This window comes from Trachypithecus francoisi, unplaced genomic scaffold, assembly GCF_009764315.1.
Source record: "Trachypithecus francoisi isolate TF-2019V2 unplaced genomic scaffold, Tfra_2.0 Lachesis_group7, whole genome shotgun sequence".
Taxonomy (NCBI): domain Eukaryota; kingdom Metazoa; phylum Chordata; class Mammalia; order Primates; family Cercopithecidae; genus Trachypithecus; species Trachypithecus francoisi.
This window is the reverse complement of record NW_022681472.1, coordinates 22,305,080-22,328,118: the sequence shown is the minus strand read 5'-3', so window position 1 is coordinate 22,328,118 and position 23,039 is coordinate 22,305,080. Positions and strand designations below refer to the sequence as shown.

General features: G+C 38.7%; 1 protein-coding gene across 10 annotated transcripts in view; it reads right to left on the bottom strand.

Moving 5' to 3' along the window:
* Positions 1 to 23,039, bottom strand: part of LOC117079346 (serine/threonine-protein kinase Sgk3) — a 196,272-nt gene that overhangs the window by 6,331 nt on the left and 166,902 nt on the right. For all 10 annotated transcript variants that reach the window (XM_033203160.1, XM_033203166.1, XM_033203161.1 and 7 more), the window contains 8 exons: positions 20,639 to 20,722; positions 20,408 to 20,539; positions 15,778 to 15,890; positions 15,646 to 15,682; positions 14,772 to 14,858; positions 12,111 to 12,206; positions 8,308 to 8,463; positions 4,420 to 4,509 (listed from right to left, as the gene is read on the bottom strand). In XM_033203160.1, the coding sequence (XP_033059051.1) occupies positions 4,420 to 4,509; positions 8,308 to 8,463; positions 12,111 to 12,206; positions 14,772 to 14,858; positions 15,646 to 15,682; positions 15,778 to 15,890; positions 20,408 to 20,539; positions 20,639 to 20,722 (795 nt within the window). The remainder of the gene's footprint in view (positions 1 to 4,419; positions 4,510 to 8,307; positions 8,464 to 12,110; positions 12,207 to 14,771; positions 14,859 to 15,645; positions 15,683 to 15,777; positions 15,891 to 20,407; positions 20,540 to 20,638; positions 20,723 to 23,039) is intronic.

Below are 23,039 nucleotides of genomic sequence, written 5' to 3'. Positions count from 1 at the left end.
TCTTGCAAGGGTTACTTTTAGGTGCCTGGAATAGGTGTGACTACAGGTGCGTGCCCCCAAACCCAGCTAATTTTTCACTTTTTGTTGTTGTTGTTAAGAGACAGGGTCTTGCCATGTTGCCCAGGCTGGTCTGGAACTCCTGGGCTAAAAAAATCCACCCGCCTCAGCCTCACAAAGTACTGGGATTACAGGTATGAGCCCATACCTGTATTACAGCCCATACCTAGGTTTTAATTCTTCAGAGGGTTTGGGAATGCAATCAAGGACCTAACACAATGCTGGGTACACAGTGCGCACGCACTAGAAGTTAATTCCTTTTTTCTCCCCTCTACTTGGAAATGTACAGCATAACTATGTCCTGGTACTAATAAGCACCCTCATTCCAATCTGTCCTTTCCAGACCCTTGTATTTTCATAGTATTTCCCTTCCTACCACATCCAATCCCTTAACACTTAGCTAGTGTTAACAACCATTAATAAGAGTGATTCATTGACCCAGCAATGAATATTTTCTTTCAGCTTACAGAATTGTTAGAATGATGCCAGCCTCTCCCCAGGTCCAGACCCACCCCTCAGATGTGGCTTCTGAATGACCCACTTGGAGCATGGCCAAGCCACTCCTATCACAGCTGCATACCACATCTACCCCCTCAGGGCAGGACTATGCCATACTTTTAAATTTAGGGATTATTTTCTATGCTATACTTTTACTTTAAGGATTATTTGGGGGAAACCTCTAATTTTAAATGTTGGTGAGCCCTCTCCCACCAAGCAGTCAATTTTGTTTTCATACTTTTCCAAAATTTTATATATAATAAACAAATTCCTAAAGCAGGGACTGAGGCCACAGAACTGTAAACTATTAGCTATGCAGAATAGTCAGTATTTCAAAAACGGAGTAAAAAACCTGAGCAATTTGTATTCCAAGAGATGCCAAAATGAAACCAGCAACAAAGTAAGTTTTTCTGAGGATTAAAGTGGAGGCAAGGATCAAAACCTGGATGTACCCAACACAGAATGGAATGTTAGGATATGCTTCATAGTAATTTAGAGGATTTCAGATGGAGCTTCAATGAAATCCTATATGAATATGGCTTATTTTGGAGGTACTTGTTTTGTGTTGGTTGTTCTGAAATGGTATAATGAGAAATCTTTCAAAGTGTCAAAAACTACTTGTTGATGAATTTTATAGCAAAAAGAAGATTAAAATATAATAATGTACCCATTCATTGTATTAACCCATTTTAGGTCACTGCTCTTATCCTTTCTCTATCAGCTGCTGAGAGAATAAAATTAAGCAACCAAATCTTATTAGGATAAATTAAACATTTAGCAGTATAACCTCAATTTTGTGGGCTAAAAAAGAGAATCCAGAATGCGTTTTTACCCATTGTAAACAGAGAAATAAACTGCTTCCAGTCCTTTTTTTAATGTAGACTACTTGGATACGTATAAAGTAAATATTTTATGCAACCTGTTAGATTTTGAAATAATTCTAACTGCTAGCAACATTCATCATAGAAATACTGAAGCTTAGCATGGTCAATAATCCCACTCTCTCTTTTCCTAGTAACTACCCTATTAAAATATAAAACACTAAGCAGACTGGAAAATCAACTAATTTATTTTATTCACTGAAAGAATAAGCATCAAAGATTATTTCTGTCAACTGTTTTTCCCCCACAGATGCAACCATAAGTTATTATGAAGCATCTGTTTTGTCTCATATTACATATTTTAATTCTACAACACTGAATGCCTGATATGCACTAAATATATAATTATTTAACTCTTCTCTCTATATATTTTATCCCCTTAACTGTAATTTTCTTGAAGACAGAGCCTATGTTCTACTTATTTGTGTTTTCTAACCAAGTTACCAATAAATATTTAACGGAAGAATTCCCAAACAGAGGGAAAATGATAAAAAAAAAAGATATTACTAATTAAATATCTACTGTGTGCAATGCACTCTGGTGCTTTATAAATGTTACCTGAAACAGCTCATGTTGTGAAAGAAAAAATAAATATAGAGAAGCTTAACTTCTAGTTAATCAGAGAAGAGCAGGGATCCAATGCTGGAGCTATCCATTTCCAATGTCACTTAGGAGTCCCTAATTCAGCATGCCTGATGATATATTTATTTGAATGTAATTAAATTCTGCTAAGATACTTAGTCTAAAGAGAAAAATAATTCTTTTTTTTTTTTTTTTTTTTTGAGATGGAGTCTCGCTCTGTCGCCCGGGCTGGAGTGCAGTGGCCGGATCTCAGCTCACTGCAAGCTCCCACCTCCCGGGTTTACCGCCATTCTCCTGCCTCAGCCTCCGAGTAGCTGGGACTACAGGCGCCCGCCACCTCGCCCGGCTAGTTTTTTGTATTTTTTAGTAGAGACGGGGTTTCACCGTGTTAGCCAGGATGGTCTCGATCTCCTGACCTCGTGATCCGCCCGCCTCGGCCTCCCAAAGTGCTGGGATTACAGGCTTGAGCCACCACGCCAGGCCAAAAATAATTCTTAAAGAGTCTTAGTTTCCTACCACAAACTCTACAAATTTGGGACCAAAATTATTCCTAATGGTGTCATTCCTGGATGCACTACATGAAATAAGTCAGTCTACAAATATTATGTATGTAGGTGTAAAATATTACACCTATTAATACCAGGTAGGAGCTATGTATAGAAATTAACCTTGAACAAAGCCTGATAGACTATTAAATAATACTTTCCTGATCTCCTTATCTGCTCTAATTTATTAAAAAAGTATTCCTGGCCAGGCACGGTGGCTCACGCATGTAATCCCAGCACTTTGGGAGGCTGAGGCAGGTAGATCATGAGGTCAAGAGATGGAGACCATCTGGCCAACATGGTGAAACCCCATCTCCACTAAAAATACAAAAATTAGCTAGGCGTAGTGGCAAACCCCTGTAGTCCCAGCTACTCAGGAGGCTGAGGCAGGAGAATCTCCTGAACCAGGGAGGCAGAGGTTGTAGTGAGCCAAGATTGCGCCACTGCACTCCAGCCTGGTGACAGAGCAAGACTCTGTCTCCAAAAAAAAAAAAAAAAAAAGTATTCCTTAGGTTTTACAGCAACATCAAAGAACTTAAATTCACCTATGATCTTAAAACTCCAAATCAATCTTGGTTTATATTCTATTCTAGTCCTTATCCTTAATTTTACTGCTATAATTATAAGTCACAAAAATTGTAATTACCATGTTTTCATGTAACTTTATAAGGATTTTCTAAGTGTTTGCTCATTTTTATATAATTTAACAAGAAAAGACAACAGCACATAAGGAAACATAGAATAATGACTCTGGAATCATGCATATATTAGAATCCTGGCTCTACTACTTTTCATCCAGCTATGAGACATCGCTGAGCTTCTATTTCCTCATTTATAAAATGTGTAATAAGAAAAACAGTAATAGTAGTAAGCTGGTAGCTTGAAGAGTAAATTATATATTATAACACATATAAAGTGTATATCCATATACAAAGGAAGCTATCATTAGTTACTAACATCATTACTGGCCTACTGATGATTATTAATAATTTTCCTGTTGTTATATATTTACTGTATTTTCCAAAATTTTCCACCACTGTTAATAGTATAAAGCTCAGCTATAATGTGGCTTTTGCTTTAAACAAATTATCTTTAGGTGAAATGTTTCCATCAAATAGATTTAACAAGTCTAGCTAACACAAACATTTTTATAATACTATCCTATTGTTTTCCCAAAAAAGTAACAATTTACATTAATTTTTTTTTAATATTTGTCTATACCTGTTTTTTTTTTTTTTCTTCAATTTTATTTTGAGACAGGGTCTTGCTCTATCACCCAGGCTGGAGTGCAGTGGCGCAATTTTGACTCACTGCAATCTCCACCTCCTGAGTTCAAGTGATTCTCATGCCTCAGACTCCCTAGTAGTTTGGGAGTGTAAAGGCATGCATCACCACACCCGGATAATTTTTTTTTTTTGTATTTTTAGTAGAGACAGGGTTTCGCCATGTTGGCCAGGTTGATCTTGAACTCCTGGCCTCAAGTGATCCACTCACCTCGGCCTCCCAAAGTGCTGGGAGTGATCTGCCCGCCTCAGCCTCCCAAAGTGCTGGGATCACAGGTGTGAGCCACCATACCTGGCTGACTTACTGAGTTCATTCTTTTCTTATACATACTCCAAAGACGCACTTTACAATTACTGTGCTGGAAGATATTTTTATCAAGCTAATCTAACTATAATCTTACTGGTCTCCCTGAAGTTATCAGTTATACTAGACAACCGTGAGTGACATATTTCACAAATATTTAGGTAATGACTCCATTTAATTCAGGTGACTCTGAGATCTAGTCTGAAAATTATAATGAACTGCTATTATGTTTCACGATTTTAGAAAGAAAGATTTGGATATATACTTACCACATTAGGATTAAATGGTGGTGGAATCTTCTTTTGTACAAGGTCAGCCCAGCTGAGTGATTCAAAAAAAGGATGACTCTGAATTTCAAGCTGGAATATTAAAAAAATGTTTGACTAATGCTGAAGAATATATTAAGTACTAACTGCATAATTTTATGAAGCCACACTATTACTATTTTGCCCCTCAATGACTCTTTTTAGGAACGTGTGTATGTTATTTGTGTAGCAAAATGATGTTATTCATGTAAACAATAGAAAGACTGAAAAAAAGTTACTTAGAATGATCTACTTAAACTTAAGTTGTATTCTCTTCACAGTCAGTTTCCTCACTGGTAAAATGGGGATAACATTTCTGCCCTAAATACTTCAGGGGAAGTATGTTTTAAGGATCAGTGTAAAGTATGGATGTAAAGTGCTATGAAAAGAATAAAGCACTATAGAGGTACAAAGAATTAGTGTTATTACTGGAGTGGGGGGGTAAAGAAGTTGGGCAGAGAGCTTTATACAGTAGAGTAGAAATAAAATCTGTCATGAGTTCTACTAATAAAAAAATATCCCACTCAGGGTTGGTATTACCAAACAACGGCACAGTATTGACTCTAGCTTTTTTTCCTTCAAGGTGCCATGGGAGTGTATAAAGCAGGATCCAACCTAATTTGGTGGGTTAAAAAAGACTTCTTGGAGAAAATGGTATCTCATCAGAGGTCTGAAAAATGAGTAAGAATTCAGCCAGACAAAAGAATGGGGAGAGCATGTTCCAGAAAGGCTCTGAGGTGGCAAAGAGGTTAGTATGGTCAAGAAAATGAGAGTCCAATATGGCTGCAGTGTAGGGAAGGATGGGACTGTCATATAAGGTGAAGCTCAAGAGCTAAACCAGCTGTATCATATCAGGTCTACATTAAACATTTTGGATTTTGCTCTAAGGTCGCAAGAAGCCATCAAGGGGATTTAGTCATGAGAATGTCATAACGTGTTTTTTTTTGTTGTTTTTTAAAGCATCAGGTTGGTGAGAAATGTTTTTTAAACTACCACCCTGGGCCAGGCACAGTGGCTCACACTTATAATCCCCGTACTCTGGAAGGCCGAAGTGCGAGGATCACTTGAACCCAGGAGATCAAACCCAGCCTGGGCAATACAATGAGACTCCCCCATCTCTGCAAAATAGTGTGGTGGCACGCACCTGTAATCCAGCTATTTGGGGGCTGAGGTGGGAGGATCACTTGAACCTGGGAAGTTGAGGCTGCAGTGAGCCGTGATAACACCACTACACTCCAGCGTTGGCGACAAGAGCAAAACTCTGTCTCAAAAAAAAAAAAAAAAAAAAATCCCCCAAAACACCACCCTGGCTAGAGAGAGTATTAGATTGAAGAGTCAAGACCAGATAAAGGAAAAGCAGCTACCACTGTAACCAGACTAAAGATGACAAATAGTAGGAAAAGAGTAGCAGCAGTGGGGCTAGAAAGAAATGTCTGGATATGGGAAAGATTCAGGCAGCAAACGGAACAGGACCTGGCTGTTTGTTGAATATGGAAGTAAGGAAGAGGGAAAAATCAAGAATGCCTCTCAGATTTCTGGCCTGAACAGCCACATAGACAGTGATGTCCTTTAATACAAAAGGGAGCACGGGGGACAATAGCGGCATTTGAGGTACTCTCAAGAACTCCAAGTGGCGGTGGTGAGCAGGCAGATACTATGTAAGTCTAGAGTTTAGAAGAGAGGGCTGAAGAGTAAAGAAAAGATATAAATGTGTGAGATGAAAACACATAGATAACTAAAGCCATGGGATCAATTAAGATTGCCCAGGAAGACAGCACAGAAGAAAAGAGGGTTTAGGACAACAGGGCACCGCAACACCTGAAGGTTTGAAAAGGAGCTTACACGGGAGGTAATGGAGAATGGTCCAGAAATACAGAAAGAAAAGCCTGAGATGAGATGTATGTGTGCTCTTGCAGAAGCCTAGGGAACAAGAGAGTGTTGCCAAGTTTAAATGCTGCTGAGGGTGGGGTAAGTTGAGGAAAAGAAGTATCCAGCAATTCTCCTGGCTATTTTGTGGTAGACTGAGAAATGAAAGAGCTTGGAAAAGGGAGACTGAACAAAGAAAACTTTCAACAAGTTTGGCTAAGAAGGGAAGAAGATAGAGTAATACTTCTCAGGAGAGTAAGACTGAGGGGTTTTTTTGGCTTAAGAAGCAACAGATTTGATAACATTTAATTACTGACTGGAAGGAACCAGAAAAAACGGGAGCAGTTATTTGTGCAAAACAAACAAACAAGCATGAACAGGGTTCCTTACAAATGGACAGGATCTAGTGCACAGGTGGAAACAGACCTTTTCCACTACAACAGGAGGAAGGAAATGACAGGATCCTGCAGGTTTATATAGGCGTGTGGATTTGATAGCAGGAAGCTAAGTTAGCTCCACTCTGATGATTCTATTTTCCTTACAAAATAGAAGGCAAGATCATCTGTTAAAAGTGAAGAAGAAGAAAGGGAATCTGGGAAGTCTGGAGAGAAGGTATGAAATAGTTAATACAGAGAGGAGGAGAGTAAGCTACACAGAGAAACAAAGAGTATTACCAGACAGTGGGGAAGCACAGACGAGGTTCACAGTGCTTCCAATATGCCCAGTTTGTTACTTTATTTAGCACTGTTCAGCAGCCCACGAGATGATAGTTGGATTCATCTAGAGCTGCAATCTCCATCAATGAATTCAATAAATGGACCAAGGGACAAGGAGGTGTGAAATATTAGCAAGACTGTCTGGAACAATGGAAAGGAAGTTGTTGGCAGAGCTACCAGTTGAACTGGGGAGTGGGGCGTAGAGCAGTAGCAGCAAAGTCTTTTATTCACAGCTCAAGTTCAAGACTGATAAGCAGCCTCCAAGAATATCTGAGAAAGCAATTTTAAAAGTTCATATTTCTGGCCGGGCGCGGTGGCTCAAGCCTGTAATCCCAGCACTTTGGGAGGCCAAGACGGGTGGATCACGAGGTCAGGAGATCGAGATCATCCTGGCCAAAATGGTGAAACCCCGTCTCTACTAAAAAAATACAAAACCTAGCCGGGCGAGGTGGCGGGCACCTGTAGTCCCAGCTACTCGGGAGGCTGAGGCAGGAGAATGGCGTGAACCCGGGAGGCGGAGCTTGCAGTGAGCTGAGATCCGGCCACTGCACTCCAGCCTGGGCGACAGAGCGAGACTCCGTCTCAAAAAAACAAAAACAAAAACAAAAGTTCATATTTCTTAATATTTTGTGAATTTACTGACACACTAACATAATGCCAGTAACTACACTACAAATTTAATTACCCTGATTTGAAACAAACATGCAGATTCCCTAATTATCTCAAGGAGGTCTCACCAAATTCCAAAAAAAAGTGATTTAGCATTCAAGGCAAAAGACATTACCTCATGCAGACAAGAGGAACTTAACAAATTCCTGCTAAAGGAAATGATTTAGATGTTTAGATAGTCCCAAACCCTCAACAAAAAGCTTACTAGTTGGTTAGTCTCTGTGTTATTAGTTCATGAAAATGTTAGCATTATTTAGCAATAAAAACAGCAAAAGAAAGTTTAGGTAGTGAAAATATGCCACACAACACTTTTTAAAAAGAAGAGAAGGGGAATTTGTAATAAATGAAAATCAAGTAAATAACAGGGGGCGAAAGTGTATGTGGTGGACAGGGCAAAAGTGCATGCAAGAGAAAATGCTTTAAATACTATATAGTTTTATATAAATACAGGTGAAAACTATGGGGACAAGTATGCTTTTTTTCCATGTTGCTATTCTCCTCATGTTGTATTCATTCAATTAAATACCATATAAAATAAAGCTTTATTTCCAAATTTTAAATAAGCTTAAATAAAGCTGGAGCTGGGAAAGCTGTTACATACAAAGTCTTCCTTGGCACCAAGTCGATTTTGCCTGTCTTTTTCTAGGAGTTCTTCCAGAATGGACCAGGCTGTAAGGCTCACTCCTGGCCTCAAACTTAGGGGTTTGTGAAGGATATTGTCATACATTTCAGCAACATCTCGGCAATAAAAAGGAGGCTGGGAAAAAAAAAAAAAGCAAAATAAAATTTAGTGGTAAACAAATTATGCGAAAATGGGGTTAAAATGGCTTTGATCTTGAGGGAGCAGTCAGTTGAAAAAATGTATTAGGTCGTGTAGATACCTGCAGTGTGGCTTCCTGAAGTGAAGAGATTCTAAAACCCAACACATTACAGAGCTTAATAAGTGTTTACTAAATGAATTAGGGCCAGTTTGTTCAATAGCACCTTGTAGACAGCTGTTAAATTATATACAACTTGTAGTAGTATCTGTTTTAGAGAAAATGACCAACCTTATCGTACGCATAATGACAAAATCATTGGAAATGGAAGTTCAAGACAGATCAAACATTAATTTCAGACTTGGGAATAAACTCACTAAAACAAAGGAATTTCTAGTAGAGATGGAGGCCTGTAGATAATGTTCCTTAGGTACTTACGACAGAGATAATATTATGACTGTACTCTGCAGAATTAAAAATGCCACCGTGACAGCCAAAAGACTTGGGGTATGGCTTCAACACAAGCATTAGCTAATTATCTAATTATAAAGATTTAAAGTAAAAATAAAGGCCAGACGTGGTGGCTCACACCTGTAATCCCAGCACTTTGGGAGGATGAGATGGGCAGATCACTTGAGGCCAGGAGTTCAAGACCAGCCTGGGTAACATGGTGAAACCCTGTCTCTACTGAAAATATAAAAAACCAGCCAGGCATGGTGGTGTAGGCCAGTAGTCCCATCTACTCAGGAGACTGAGGCACGAGAATTGGTTGAACCTGGGAGGTAGAGGATGCAGTGAGCTGAGATTGTGCCACTGCACTCCAGCCTGGGTCACAGAGCGAGACCCCATCTCAAATAAAACAAACAAACAAACCAACAAACAAACAACTTTTGAGGAAAAAAAAATGAGCTGTACAAGTTTCTGTACTCTGGGAATAAGAGGAAGGAAGATTATCATGCTACTCAGGTTCTATCTGCAAGGTTGTAATATGTAACCTACAAAACTACTTCCTTTTGAATTAATGTATCCAGAGTACCAGAAACATTTTTCCATAGAGGGAATTACCATGTAAAATGTTACTGTTTATTTTTTTTTCCCAAAAAAACCCCCAATTTATTCACCAGAGGACTGGCCTCTAATATTTTACCCTTGTGGGTTTGTTTTTAACCTCTTAAATATTAGTTACTAGTATTTTTATAAAATAAGATGAATCTGACCTAAAACATTAAAATGACATTTTTTTCTTTTTAGTCTCCTTTTGTGAAAATTAGAAAAGTAATATATGCTTGTTGTAACAAATCTAAACAATACAGAAGTTTACAAAATAAAAAGTGAGGCCAGGCACAGTGGCTCACACTGGAAATCCCAGCACTTTGGGAGGCTGAGGCGGGCAAATCACTAGAGCTCAGGAGTTTGAGACCAGCCTGGGCAACATGGCGACACCCTATCTCTACTAAAAATACAAATAAATAAATAAATAAATTAGCTAGGCGGGGTGGTGCACGCCTGTAGTCCTAGCTACTCAGCAGGCTGAGGTGGGAGAAGCATCAGAGCCTGGGAAGTCAAGGTTGCAGTGAGTCGTGATCATTCCACTGCACTCCAACCTGAGCAACACAGTGAGACTCTGTCTCAAAAAAAAAGTAAAAATAATAAAGTATACATAGTTTTTAAAGTTAAGGGACTTTTATAGGCTTGTCACTTTTCCTTTCCTTTGTGTAGGAAAGAAAAAGCTTATCTTTTAAAATATAACTCTTTTTCTTGTTTGTTTTTTGGTCTTTTTTGAGACAGAGTCTCGCTTTGTTGCCCACGCTGGAATGCAGTGGCATGATCACCACTCACTGCAACCTCCGCCTCCCGGGTTCAAGTGATTCCCCTGACTCAGCCTCCCAAGTATCTGGGATTACAAGGGCACGCCACTGTGCCAGGTTAATTTTTGTATTTTTAGTAGAGATGAGGTTTTGCCATGTTGGCCAGGCTGGTCTTGAGCTCCTGACCTAAGATGATCTGCCTGCCTTGGCCTCCCAAAGTGCTGGGATTACAGGCATGAGCCACTGCAGCTGGCCAAAATAAAACACTTTAAAACAATCAGTAAAAGTTTGATTAATAAAATATATGTTTCAAATGTCCTCTTTTGCATCAACTGCATTTTATGTGCAATGGTATGTTTTCAAAGTCCTCTAAATAAATTGGAAGGATTCTGAAATATGAAGATGGCAAATAAACAGTGCTTAAAGGGAAATCAGGTATAAAGTGGTTTTCCAATGTTCTAAGTCAGCAGCATAACCAGACAACTAGATCTTTTGACATGCAGGTCACAGTCAAGGGCAAAGAAGAGATGGTGTTGGCTTTCACAGGAATCTATCATTCGAAACTAGCAAGATAAAACAAATGCTCTGAAATGTACTTCATGTTCTGAATTTAACTGTAAGCTCCACAGTTTTCAACGAAAAGGAAACAGACACTCAGCTCAGATCTTGGCTGACAGCGGCATTTAACATCAGCACTACATGTAGCAGCAGCTTCAGGGATTTGCACATGTTCCCAGCACAAGGCTGCTGGACACTTAGGGGACCACAAAGGGAGTCTAGAAACTGTTCTAAACATGTCATAAAGCCTACAGAAAAACATACATGTACTCTTATAAAGCTATTTGAGCTAACTAAAATGCCTACACTGTTTGCTTTGGGTTGGAATAATATTAACTCAATGTAGTGAAAAAACTTTATTCTTGTTAATCAGAAGTTCTGGCCAGCCTACGTGTCTTTAACTAAGAACTGGGCAAACTGACTGCATAAACATCACTTTTTTTCAAGAAAAATTTTAAGACATGGTGTTTTCAGGGATGGGAATAGAGTGATCTTCAATGATGGGAAAAGCTGAGCACCTGTGTATTAATTAAATCTATTAAACAAAATAAAAGGCAAAAACCAAAATACCTTATCTTCTGAAATACAGTAATTTATTGATAAATGCAAAAATCACTTTCTGTTCATTATCTTAAAATTAGAGTAATATTTGAGTAAACTGAATGGAAGCAGATAATTTTAATATTACAACCAGGTGTCTATTTCTAAAAATGCCAGGGGGGTGAGAACATCTGAAATAGTTATAACAGAGAAACAATTATATTAATTTAAAAAAACTGGTAACAAAATAAAAAGGGATTTTTTTTGTCCTTTTTTTTTTTTTTTTTTTTTGAGACAGAATCTCCCTCTGTCACCCAGGCTGGAGTACACTGGTACAATCTTGGCTCACTGCAAATTCTACCTCCTGGGTTCAAGCGATTCTTGGGCCTCTACCTCCCAAGTAGCTGGGACTACAGTATGCACCACTATAGCCAGATAATTTTTTGTATTTTTAGTAGAGATGGGATTTCGCCATGTTCCCCACGCTGGTCTCAAACTCCTGGCCTCAAGTGATCTGCCCGCCTCTGCCTCTCACAGTGCTCAGATTATAGGGTGAGGCACCACGCCCAGCCTCTTTTTGTACTTTTTCCTAATGTGGTTTTGAGTTCATTAAACCAGGCTATTACTGCTCTGTTAGTGTTATCTAAGTGTCCATGAGATTCTTAAGGTGGGAGAGAGAGACAGACAGACAATCAAATCAATGAGAATACACTGGAATAAAGAGATATAGAAATACATACCAATCCATACAGCATTTCATACAGAACAGCCCCAAGGCACCACCAATCCACAGTATTGTCATAGGGCTGTTTTCTAATTACTTCAGGTGCAAGGTACTATAGAAAAGAATAAAATATTAGAGCAACTTGGTAAACAAATCAAGACAAAATTTATAAATAATTGAGAAATTTGCCGGGCGCGGTGGCTCAAGCCTGTAATCCCAGCACTTTGGGAGGCCGAGACGGGTGGATCACGAGGTCAGGAGATCGAGACCATCCTGGCTAACACGGTGAAACCCCGTGTCTACTAAAAAATACAAAAAACTAGCCGGGCGAGGTGGCAGGCGCCTGTAGTCCCAGCTACTCGGGAGGCTGAGGCAGGAGAATGGCGTGAACCCGGGAGGCGGAGCTTGCAGTGAGCTGAGATCCGGCCACTGCATTCCAGCCTGGGTGACAGAGCGAGACTCCGTCTCAAAAAAAAAAAAAAAAAATTGAGAAATTTAACAAATTTTAGTTGTTGCTATCATACTAAAACCAAATTATCTAGATTTCCAGTGGGTTGGGTATTCTCAGTCTACACCAGTGGTTCTTAGGTAACGTCATGTAGGACACTTCAAAATACACATATTCTGCATTTCTCCTCGGAAACTGTGAGACAGTTAAAATAAATAAAAGAGTATAGTGAAGGTAGAATCTGTAATTCTCAATAGGTGAAGTAGGTATTTGTGGGGAAAGTGTTTCAAAGATTATTTTAGAAGTTCATTTGGTCATTACTCATGTTTTCCTCTTAAATACATTTTTTTTTTTTTTTTTTGAGACAGGATCTTACTCTGTTGCCCAAGCTGGAATGCAGTGGCACAATCACAGCTCACTGCAGCCTCGACCTCCTGGGCTCAGGTGATACTCCCACCTCAGCCTCCCGAGGAGCTGGGACTACAGGCATGCACCACCACACCTGGCTAGTTTTTTGTATTTTTCATAGAGACAGGGGTTTAGCCATGTTGCCCAAGCTGGTCTAGAACTTCTGGGCTCAAACAATCTGCCCATTTTGGTCTCCCAAAGTGCTGGGATTACAGGCATGAGCTACAGCACCTAGCAAGAATTGTTAATGTAGCAATTATAATCCTTTTTTTTTCTTTTCAGTAAAAAAGAATGAATTGTATTCTCATTTGAGAATTATAACAGCAATTCTCTAACATATTATTTAGAAAACTTGTGTAAGGTGTAGATGTCTATTTACATTTTAATTTGCAGGAAATTTAGACTCATCACAACAACACATCTAAGACAGTGAACTCGAATTTGAGATATAGTCAAGTGTTAATATTTTGCCATATTTGCTTTAGCTCATTTTTAAAAAGAAAAACAGCTTTATTAAAATAGTCACATACCACACAATTCACCCATTTAAAGTGTGTGATTCAATGTTAACACATTCACAAAATATATTACACATATATTCACATTCCAAAATATATTACCTCTTCCCATATGAAATACATGTAAGAAAGTAATTTCCTCTTAAGCTTTTTTATGTGATCTAAAGAAATGGCAAAATACTTTAACTATGAAATTAATATACAATAACAAAAAATGTTTCTTCATATATAAACCAAAACAGAATGGTTATAAATATATACAAGCGCCAGGGTTAGACAGAAAAAAGAAGGAAAAACTCATTTCAAGGTAAATACTTGTTACTTAGAGATACTTTTAGTTAAGTTTCTGAACTCAATTAGAAGCCATTTTCTCACACATTTTCAACATTGTATTTGCAAGTACTCCACGATAAAGATGAAATATTACATGGTACCTACAATTATTATAAATACCTTGGAATTTGGACAGTTTAAAATAAACCAAACTTGTTTCTGTGTGTGAAGTATGAATAATAAAGGTTTTACATGATTTGTAAGGATTATTATTATTGTCACAAATAGATACTTTTTTTGCTAGCTAACATGATTAGAAAATGGGATGGTCTGGTAAATAAATTCTGATATGTGATTTTTTTTCCATATCCACTGCTTTATTTTCTTCTGGTAAGTAAACACTTAATTTTATTACAAAAGATTTCAGGCATACAAAAAAATGAGAAAAACCAATGTTTTTGGTTTTTGTAACCAAAATGTAGAAAATGTAACCAAATGTAGAAAAACTACAACTGAGATATAGTCAAGTGTTAATATTTTGCCATATTTGCTTTAGCTCATTTTTAAAAAGAAAAACAGCTTTATTAAAATAGTCACATACCACACAATTCACCCATTTAAAGTGTGTGATTCAATGTTAACACATTCACAAAAAGAACACTTTCATCACTAATTTGTGATTTTTAAAGGATTAGAAATATAATTTTCTACAATATTTATTTTAGAACAAAAACAAAAAAAGAAATATAATTAAATGTGTAAAGAAGTTTAAGGTAAACTTCTCACATTAAAAACAAATAAACATAATTTATATTTGTTGGATTATTCAAAAGGGTCTTGCGGTATCTAACAATCACAGTTAAAAATACCCAACTATCAAGGCATGATTATCAGATATTTCCAGCTGGCTGGAAGCTGAAATGACAGTTTTTATTCTACTTTTCTTATTTTAAATTTATATATGCAATCTGTAATTCATATTTGCATTTTATACATGATTATATGAATGACAATGAGATATATTTCTTACCTCTGGTGTCCCACAAAATGTGGTAGTGGTGTCAGAAATAGCAATTCCTTCTTTACAAAGCCCAAAATCTGTTAAGACAACATGTCCCTGACAAATACAGGGGCGGTAAGATAAAACAGTGCATAAACAGGAATTGACAATTTTTCAGTAAGTTTTTCTTTTTTTTTGAAACAGAGTCTTACTCTGTCGCCCAGGCTGGAGTGCAGCGATGCGATCTCGGCTCACTGCAACCTCTGCCTCCTGAGTTCAAGCAATTCTCATGCCTCAGTCTCCCGAGAGGCTGGGACCACAGGTGCATGCCACCTGGCTAATTTCACCATGTTGCCCAGGCTGGTTTTGAACTCCTGACCTCAAGTGATCCGCCCACTTCGGCCTCCCAAAGTTCTGGGATTACAGGTGTGAGCCACCACACCCAGCCAATAAATTAACAGTTTTTAAAATCCTTTTATTTTCACATAATTATAGATCCACAGGAAATTGCAAAATAGTATACAGAGGAAATTGTCATCGGTACAATACTATTAACCAGACTGTCAACCTTATTCAGTTTTCACTTTTTACATGCATGCTATGTGTGTGTGCTTAGCTCTACACAATACAGATGTATAGATTCATGTAACAACCACCACAATCAAGACACAACTGTTTCATTGCAAAGGAACTTCCCTAATGCTACCCCTTTATCTTTGCACTCTCTATCCCCTTGGACCCTGTCAACCACTAATCTGTTCTCCACCTCTACAGTTTTGTCATTTTGAGAATGTTATATAAATAAAATAACACAGTACAGAATCTCTGAGACTTTTTTTTGCACTAAGCATAAAAGCAACAACAAAAATTGAGAACTAGTAGATTTTTAAAAGAGAATACTTACTACTGAATCCAAAAGAATATTTTCTGGTTTCAAGTCTCTACCAAATTAAAAGGAAGGAAAAGCAAAACTGAATACAAACCGAAATAAAATACTGTTATATGTAATTTTTACAAGTATATTTAAAAATTGTACCTGTATACTATTTTGATGGAGTGTAAGTAACCCAATGCACTAGCAATTTCAGCAGCATAAAACCTAGCTCTGTGCTCAGGAAAGGACCGTTCTCTTTGTAAGTGGAAAAAAAGCTGTAAAATTGGTTGAGGGGTAGGAGAGACAGAATGTTAGGATCATTCACACATAGCATTAGACAAATATATTTGGTAAATACAAGGAAGGAATTGTTCTTTGTTACTTTGAACGTGAGCTAAAAACATAACAAGGCACAGAACTGTGACTCCCCTTCATCCATCTCCCCACTTAATCATTCTCTCTCTTTAACCACGTTGTCTTTGTTTACCCTTGCTAATGTCACTCATCTCCCATTTACTACTCAATGCAATAATGTCCTCACCCTTCCAGGCAACTGCTCTGGAAGAGATTATCAATGAAGATCAATGATCTTGATATTGCCATGTAATTATCTTACAGAGCCTTTCTGGACTATGTTTTCCATTTGAAAAAAAAAAAACCCACTATTCAGAGATTAAAAACTAGTGCCCAGCAGAACAAATATAACCATATAAGTATGTATCTCCATAGATATAATTTACTTGAGCCAAATACTGTTTTTCAAAAACTCTGAATTAGTTGGTAACATTAAAAACTGGGAATTTGGGGGTAAAAATTCACGGTTTTAGTTTTTTTTTTAAAAAAAGATAAGCTCTGGACCATTAGGCCTACTCTTCACAGCAGCAGCAACTGGCTACAGCTAAACAGCAGTTGGACTCTCTAGTTCATTTCTTTTTTTTTTTTTTTTTTTTTGAGATGGAGTCTGGCTCTGTCTCCCAGGCTGGAGTACAGTGGCCGGATCTCAGCTCACTACAAGCTCCGCCTCCCGGGTTTACGCCATTCTCCTGCCTCAGCCTCTGGAGCAGCTGGGACTACAGGCGCCCGCCACCTCGCCCGGCTAGTTTTTTGTATTTCTAGTAGAGACGGGGTTTCACCGTGTTAACCAGGATGGTCTCGAACTCCTGACCTCGTGATCCGCCCGTCTCGGCCTCCCAAAGTGCTGGGATTACAGGCTTGTGCCACCGCGCCCGGCCTAGTTCATTTCTTATACTTCCTAATTTTTAATTTATTTCTTATAACCTGGCCTTTAACTAAGGTTACTGCGTGGGGGAAGTTCCCACTCGGTCCCTTGGCTTCTAAGATAAAAACCTCTCCTTGAGTCTTGGTGAATTCCATCTCTGCTCCTTTCTGGCCTCGGAAAATGCAGGGATGACACAGCTTCTGCCCTCGGTCCAGTGTTATTTTTTCTCCAAATACCCTTCCCAGGTAACTTGATCCATTCTGTTGATTTTAACCACCACCTTAATGTTGATGTCTCCTATGTGGACTTTACCCAATGACTTTGATGCAGAAAATCAATGAGGAAGCTGAGGCTCAGAGAGGCTTGCTTATCTGCCAAGTATCATAAAACCTACTTGTTTTTATTTTACTTTGCTCTGAAAAAGATATGAGGTAGTATACAAAGCTAAGTATTCATATGTCAAGGTTAAAATTTCTAAGTATGAACACTGGGGGAAATAAGAGTATTAATGTATGGAAACCACACTCCTCCTGCCTCTAACTTTTCTCTTCATCTTTAACCCTTGTTTACCTATTACCCACTCAACTTCTCCTCCACCCACCCTGGCATTCTATTGTATTTTATTCTCCTTTTTTCATTATCTTGCATCTTTCAGATGACAAGCCTACCTCTTTCAATCTTTGCCAGTGAGCAGTCACTGTACAAAAAGGTCTCAGAAGCAGAGCCCTAAAAGAGCACGAAGAAACCACACATAAAGCAGGGAGCTTGCAGTGGGATCTCACCTGCACTAGATGCTTCTCATGAACATTTCAAAGACACAAGGTGGCACTTAAGAATGGGCTCTGCAGTTGAGATACCTAGGTTAAATCCAGGGCCTGACACTTATTAGAACACTGTAACATTGAGACTGTTATTTAACCTCTCTGAACCTCAATTTTCTTATTTATAAATAAGAAAATTTTGGCCAGGTATAGTCTCTCACACCTGTAATCCCAGCACTTTGGGAGACCGAGGTGGGCGGATCATGAGGTCAGGAGTTCGACACCATCCTGGCCAACATGGCGAAACCCTGTCTCTACTAAAAATACAAAAATTAGCTCGGCGTCATGGCACATGCCTGTAATCCCAGCTACTCGGGAGGCTGAGGCAGGAGAATCGCTTGAACCAGGGCGTCGGAGCTTGCAGTGAGCTGAGATCGCACCATTGCACTCCAGCCTGGTGAAGAGAGACTCCATCTCAATAAATAAATAGATAAATAAGAAAGAGAATTTCATTAAACGGGCATAATAGTGTCTCCTGAAGGAGTTGTGATTTACTGACATAATGCATGTAAAATAATTGCAAAGTGCCAAGCCTTAATAAATTCTCTTTACCTGTCAGCACTCGGGCACACACAAAATTAAATGAAAACCTTCAAGGTGAAAACAATACGGGGTCACCTGCATCAGTGAATCAGGATGCCTGAGAGATACATAATCTTGCCTCCACACTGAAGAGTTTTAAGGGATTTTTTTTTTTTTTTTTTTAACACAGTGTCTTGTTCTGTCACCCAGGCTGGAGTGCAGTGGTGTGATCATGGCTCACTGCAGCCGTGACAACCTGGGCTCAAACAATCCTCCCACTTCAGCCTCCTGAGGACTACAGAGGCATGCCACCATGCCCAGCTAATTTTTGTTATTTTTTTGTAGAGACAGGGTTTCGCCATGTTGCCCAGGCTGGTCTTGAACTCCTGGGCTCCAGCAATCCACCTACCTCGGCCTCCTAGAGTGCTGGGATTATAGGTGTTGAGCCACCACACTTGGCCTTAAGGGACTTTTGTCACAGATGTATAAAGGTGAATAATCATTCTTTTTACAATCTTTCCCTAAAATGATCTAGGTGTGTCTGACCTAGACATCTTGGTTTTGCAGAATATTAACTAATTTTCCTTATAGTTCCCTTTATTCTACAGTTAAATGTACTACAGTAATCTTGAAACAGTGATTTTCTGCTCTGAGATTGGGGGATGAAAGATCCCTTTGTAAAGATATGACAATACCTATTAGTTAAAATGATTTTTAAGACATTCACAGGTCAAAGACCAAACAAATTAGAAAGGTGTGAGGGTTGAGAAGTCAGCTGCCTAGATCCTGGAATCAGGCTGCCTGAGTTCAATCCCTGCCTCTGATACTAACCACATTACTTCTACAAGCTACCTAGCTTCTCTGTGCCTCAGTCAGTCTTACTATAGTTGTTGTGAAGGTAAAATTATATGTACAAAGAGCCAGAGTGGTGGATACTAACTAATACTCAATGGAAGTAATTATTATAATAGCAGCATTTCCCAAAGTGTATTTCAATATCCATCTGAATCAGAGTTTTGCATAATACTTAAGAGATTGGTTGAAACAAAAAAGGGGACTGCATGGTGTTTTTGTTTGTTTTTGAGGCAGAGCCTCGCTCTGTCACCCAGGCTGGAGGGCAATGGTGCAATCTTGGCTCACTGCAAGTTCTGCTCCCAGGGTTCACGCTATTCTCCTGCCTCAGCCTCCCGAGTAGCTGGGACTACAGGCGCCCATCACCACGCCCTGCTAAATTTTGTATTTTTAGTAGAGACAGGTTTTCACCATGTTAGCCAGGATGGTCTCAATCTCCTGACCTCATTATCCACCTGCCTCCGCCTCCCAAAGTGCTGGGATTACAGGCGTGAGCCACCGCGCCCGGCCGACTGCATGGTTTTAAAAAATTCTCTTATCTTATATCCTGGATTTGAGCAGGTTGAGGCTGCAGTGAGCTGTGATCACACCACTGCACTCCAGCCTGGTGACAGAGCAAGACTGTCTCAAAAAAAAAAAAAGAAAAAAAGATACCCTGACTTTGTATAAGACAGAATTTCTCAAAGTCTTTAACACGCTGAGGCATACTGTGAATCACCAAGAAACGATATAACATGAAACATTTCCAAAACAGACTTTTTCATAAAGCCTTTTGTGTGTGTGTGTGTGTGTGTGTGTGTGTGTGTGTGTTTTTAAAGATATGGGGTCTCATTCTGTTACCCAGGCTGCAGTGCAATCATAGCTTACTGTAGCCTCAAACTCCTGGGCTCAAGTGATCCTCCTGTCTCAGTCTCCTTAGCAGCTGAGACTAAAGGTGCAAACCACTGAGCCAAGCTACCACCACAGAGCCCCTTATTAGAGCATTATCGCATCTGATTAAATTTGCACATCTTGGAAAATGAGAACCTGGAGTAATATTTGTATGCAACTGTTGAGATAATTGCCTAAATTACAAATCACGTTTTATTCTAATATTTCAATATGTTATTCTTGCTATATAGTTTAGTGACAAATCTGTCCATGAAGCCAGCAGCTTCATATCAAGGTTCTTTTATGAACCTTTTCAACCATACCATATGCTTAAAAGCTCTGTGTTACAATTCTCCACATCCTGCATTGTATTCAGCCAGTACCTTGAATATTATTGCTATAAAAAGCTACTGATTTTATACTGTCCTTCTAAAACTTACAAGAAAAACTTTGACTTTATGCTATTTTTCTAAACTATTAATATTAGAAAACTCATTATAAAACTCACCTCTCCTCCATTAACAAAATCCAGAACAAAATAAAGCTTTTCAGTTGTTTGGAAGGAATAATGCAATCCAACCAAAAATGGATGTTTCACATTTTTCAAGAGCACATTACGTTCAGCCATAATATGCTTTTGCTGGAAAAAAGGCAAAAGATCAATTTTATTATACACTAGAAAACAACTCTCTTAATTGAGAAAATGAGCTTGGGAGAAGCAACAGCTATTTTATTTTACCTCTTTTCTGTTGAGAACTATTTTTTTCTGTAACACTTTGACAGCATAAAATTTTCCATCCAGTTTCCGTTTTGCAAGAAGAACCTGTTATAGTTAAACATTAGTGTACACTATTAGAATTTCAAATTTTGATAGAAAGAATTCACTTGTCAATACATCAATACTTCTTAAATTTTGTTAAAAGGAGTCCATAAGAGACCTAGATCATGTTTTTGTTTTAAAAATCAAGTAGTCAGGCACCATTTCTTAGTCACTTAATGTGTTGATATCTGAGATTTTTAAACTAAATTTAAGTGCCCAAATCTACACTGCTTGAGGACTTTGTGTGTGTGTGCACGCATGTGCTCCAGCCCTGAATCCTGAAGTCTCCTGTACTTTCAGGAGAGAATACTGACCGTAGAAAATACTATTATAAACTTCATGGCTATATTAACAAGGATAAGGAAATGTTTTTTAGGTAATCAAAATGTACTCTTTCATACTGAGATTTTTCTTAACAGGTTTTAAATTCAGAAGAGTTCAGAGGAAAAAGTGCCATGGATTTCTATAGCGGACTGGGTCGCATGCAGAGGCTTTAAAGAACCTGAAGAAATCTAGAGTATCTTGAAGTGGTACAATTTTGACTCACTGCAGCCTCGACCTTCCCAAGGCTCAGGTGATCATCCTGTCTCAGCCTCCCAAATAGTTGGGACTACAGGCATGTGCCACCATACCTGGCTAATTTTTCAATTTTTTGTAGAGATGGGGTTTCGTCATGTTATCCAGGCTGGTCTCAAACTCCTGGGCTCAAGCGATCTACCTGCCTCAGCCTTACAAAGTGCTGGGATAACAGGCGTGAGCCACCGCACCTGGCCTTCTTTTGTTTTATTGCATTTTGTTGGTTTCTAATCATTTTGCAAGATTTTAATTTTTTTATTAAACATAGCATACATATAGAAAAACTCATCACTACAGCTCAATAAATTGTTACAAAGTGAATACAGCTATATAACCAGTATACAATTCAAAGAAAAAAAACCTCTGCCAGTAGCCTAAAGCCTCTCTTTTGCTAAATCCCAGTCACGACTCACCCTTCTCCTTCTCAAAGGTAACTAACTACTACCATGTCAACTTGAAATAACACAGATAACTTTTGCCCTTTTTTGAATTTCATGTAATTAGAATCATATGGAAAGTTGTCTGTCTTCTTTTACTCTAAATTATATGAAATATTCATTAACATCACGGTATCATATAGCATAGTTCTCATATTTTCTGTGTTATGCAGAATATTCCATTAAATGGTAGGTACAATGTATCTACTCTCTTGCTGATAGATTATTTATGAATAATGATGCTATAAGCATTCCTGTATATACCTTTCCTAGTGGATATTCATTTCGGTTGGATATGTAACTAGGGAGTAGAACCAACGTGTCATAGGTAACGCATATACTCAGCTTCAAGAATTAACACCAATTTTCAACAGCAAAAAAAAACAACACACCTGGCCAGGCGCGGTGGCTCATGCCTGTAATCCCAGCACTTCGGGAGGCCAAGGTGGGCAGATCACCTGAGGTTGGGAGTTCCAGACCAGCCTGACCAACATGGAGAAACCCTGTCTCTACTAAAAATACAAAATTAGCAGGGCGTGGTGGCATGCGCCTGTAATCCCAACTATTCGGGAGCAGTAAAATGGCTTGAACCCAGGAGGTGGAGGTTCCAGCGAGCTGAGACTGTGTTACTGCACTCCAGCCTGGGCAACAAGAGCGGAACTCTGTCTCCAAAAAAAAAAAAATCCACCTAGGAATAAATCTAATTAAATTAGAGATATGCAAAAATCCTAAACAGAATACCATAAAATATTATTGAGAAAAATTAAAGATAAGCTACATTAACAAAATAATATAGCACGGTCACGGATTTGACAACACAATATTGTAAAGATGATAATTCTTCCCAAATTGATCTACAGAGTCATTGCCATCCCAATCAAATTCAAATAGAATTTTTGCAGAAATTGACATGCTGATTCTGAAATTTATATTGATATGCAAAGGGCTAAGAATAGTCTCTTGAAGAATAAGAAGGGAGGACTTAATTCTGTTGCATATCAAGCTACAGGTGTCACGACAATGTGGTACTGGTGTCAGGATAAACAGATAAGCCAATTAACAGAAAATGAAAAGAAACGCAATCTAGAAACAGAAATACAAAACTTAAAATCTAAAAAGAGGGTGGGCTCATGGCTCATGCCTCTAATCCCAGCACTTTGGGAGGCTGAGTCAGGCAGATCACTTGAGGTCAGGAGTTCAAGACCAGCCTGGCCAATGTGGTAAAACCCCGTCCCCACTAAAAATAGAAAAATTAGCCAGACATGGTGGCGTGTGCCTGAAATCCCAGCTACTCGGAAGGCTGAGGC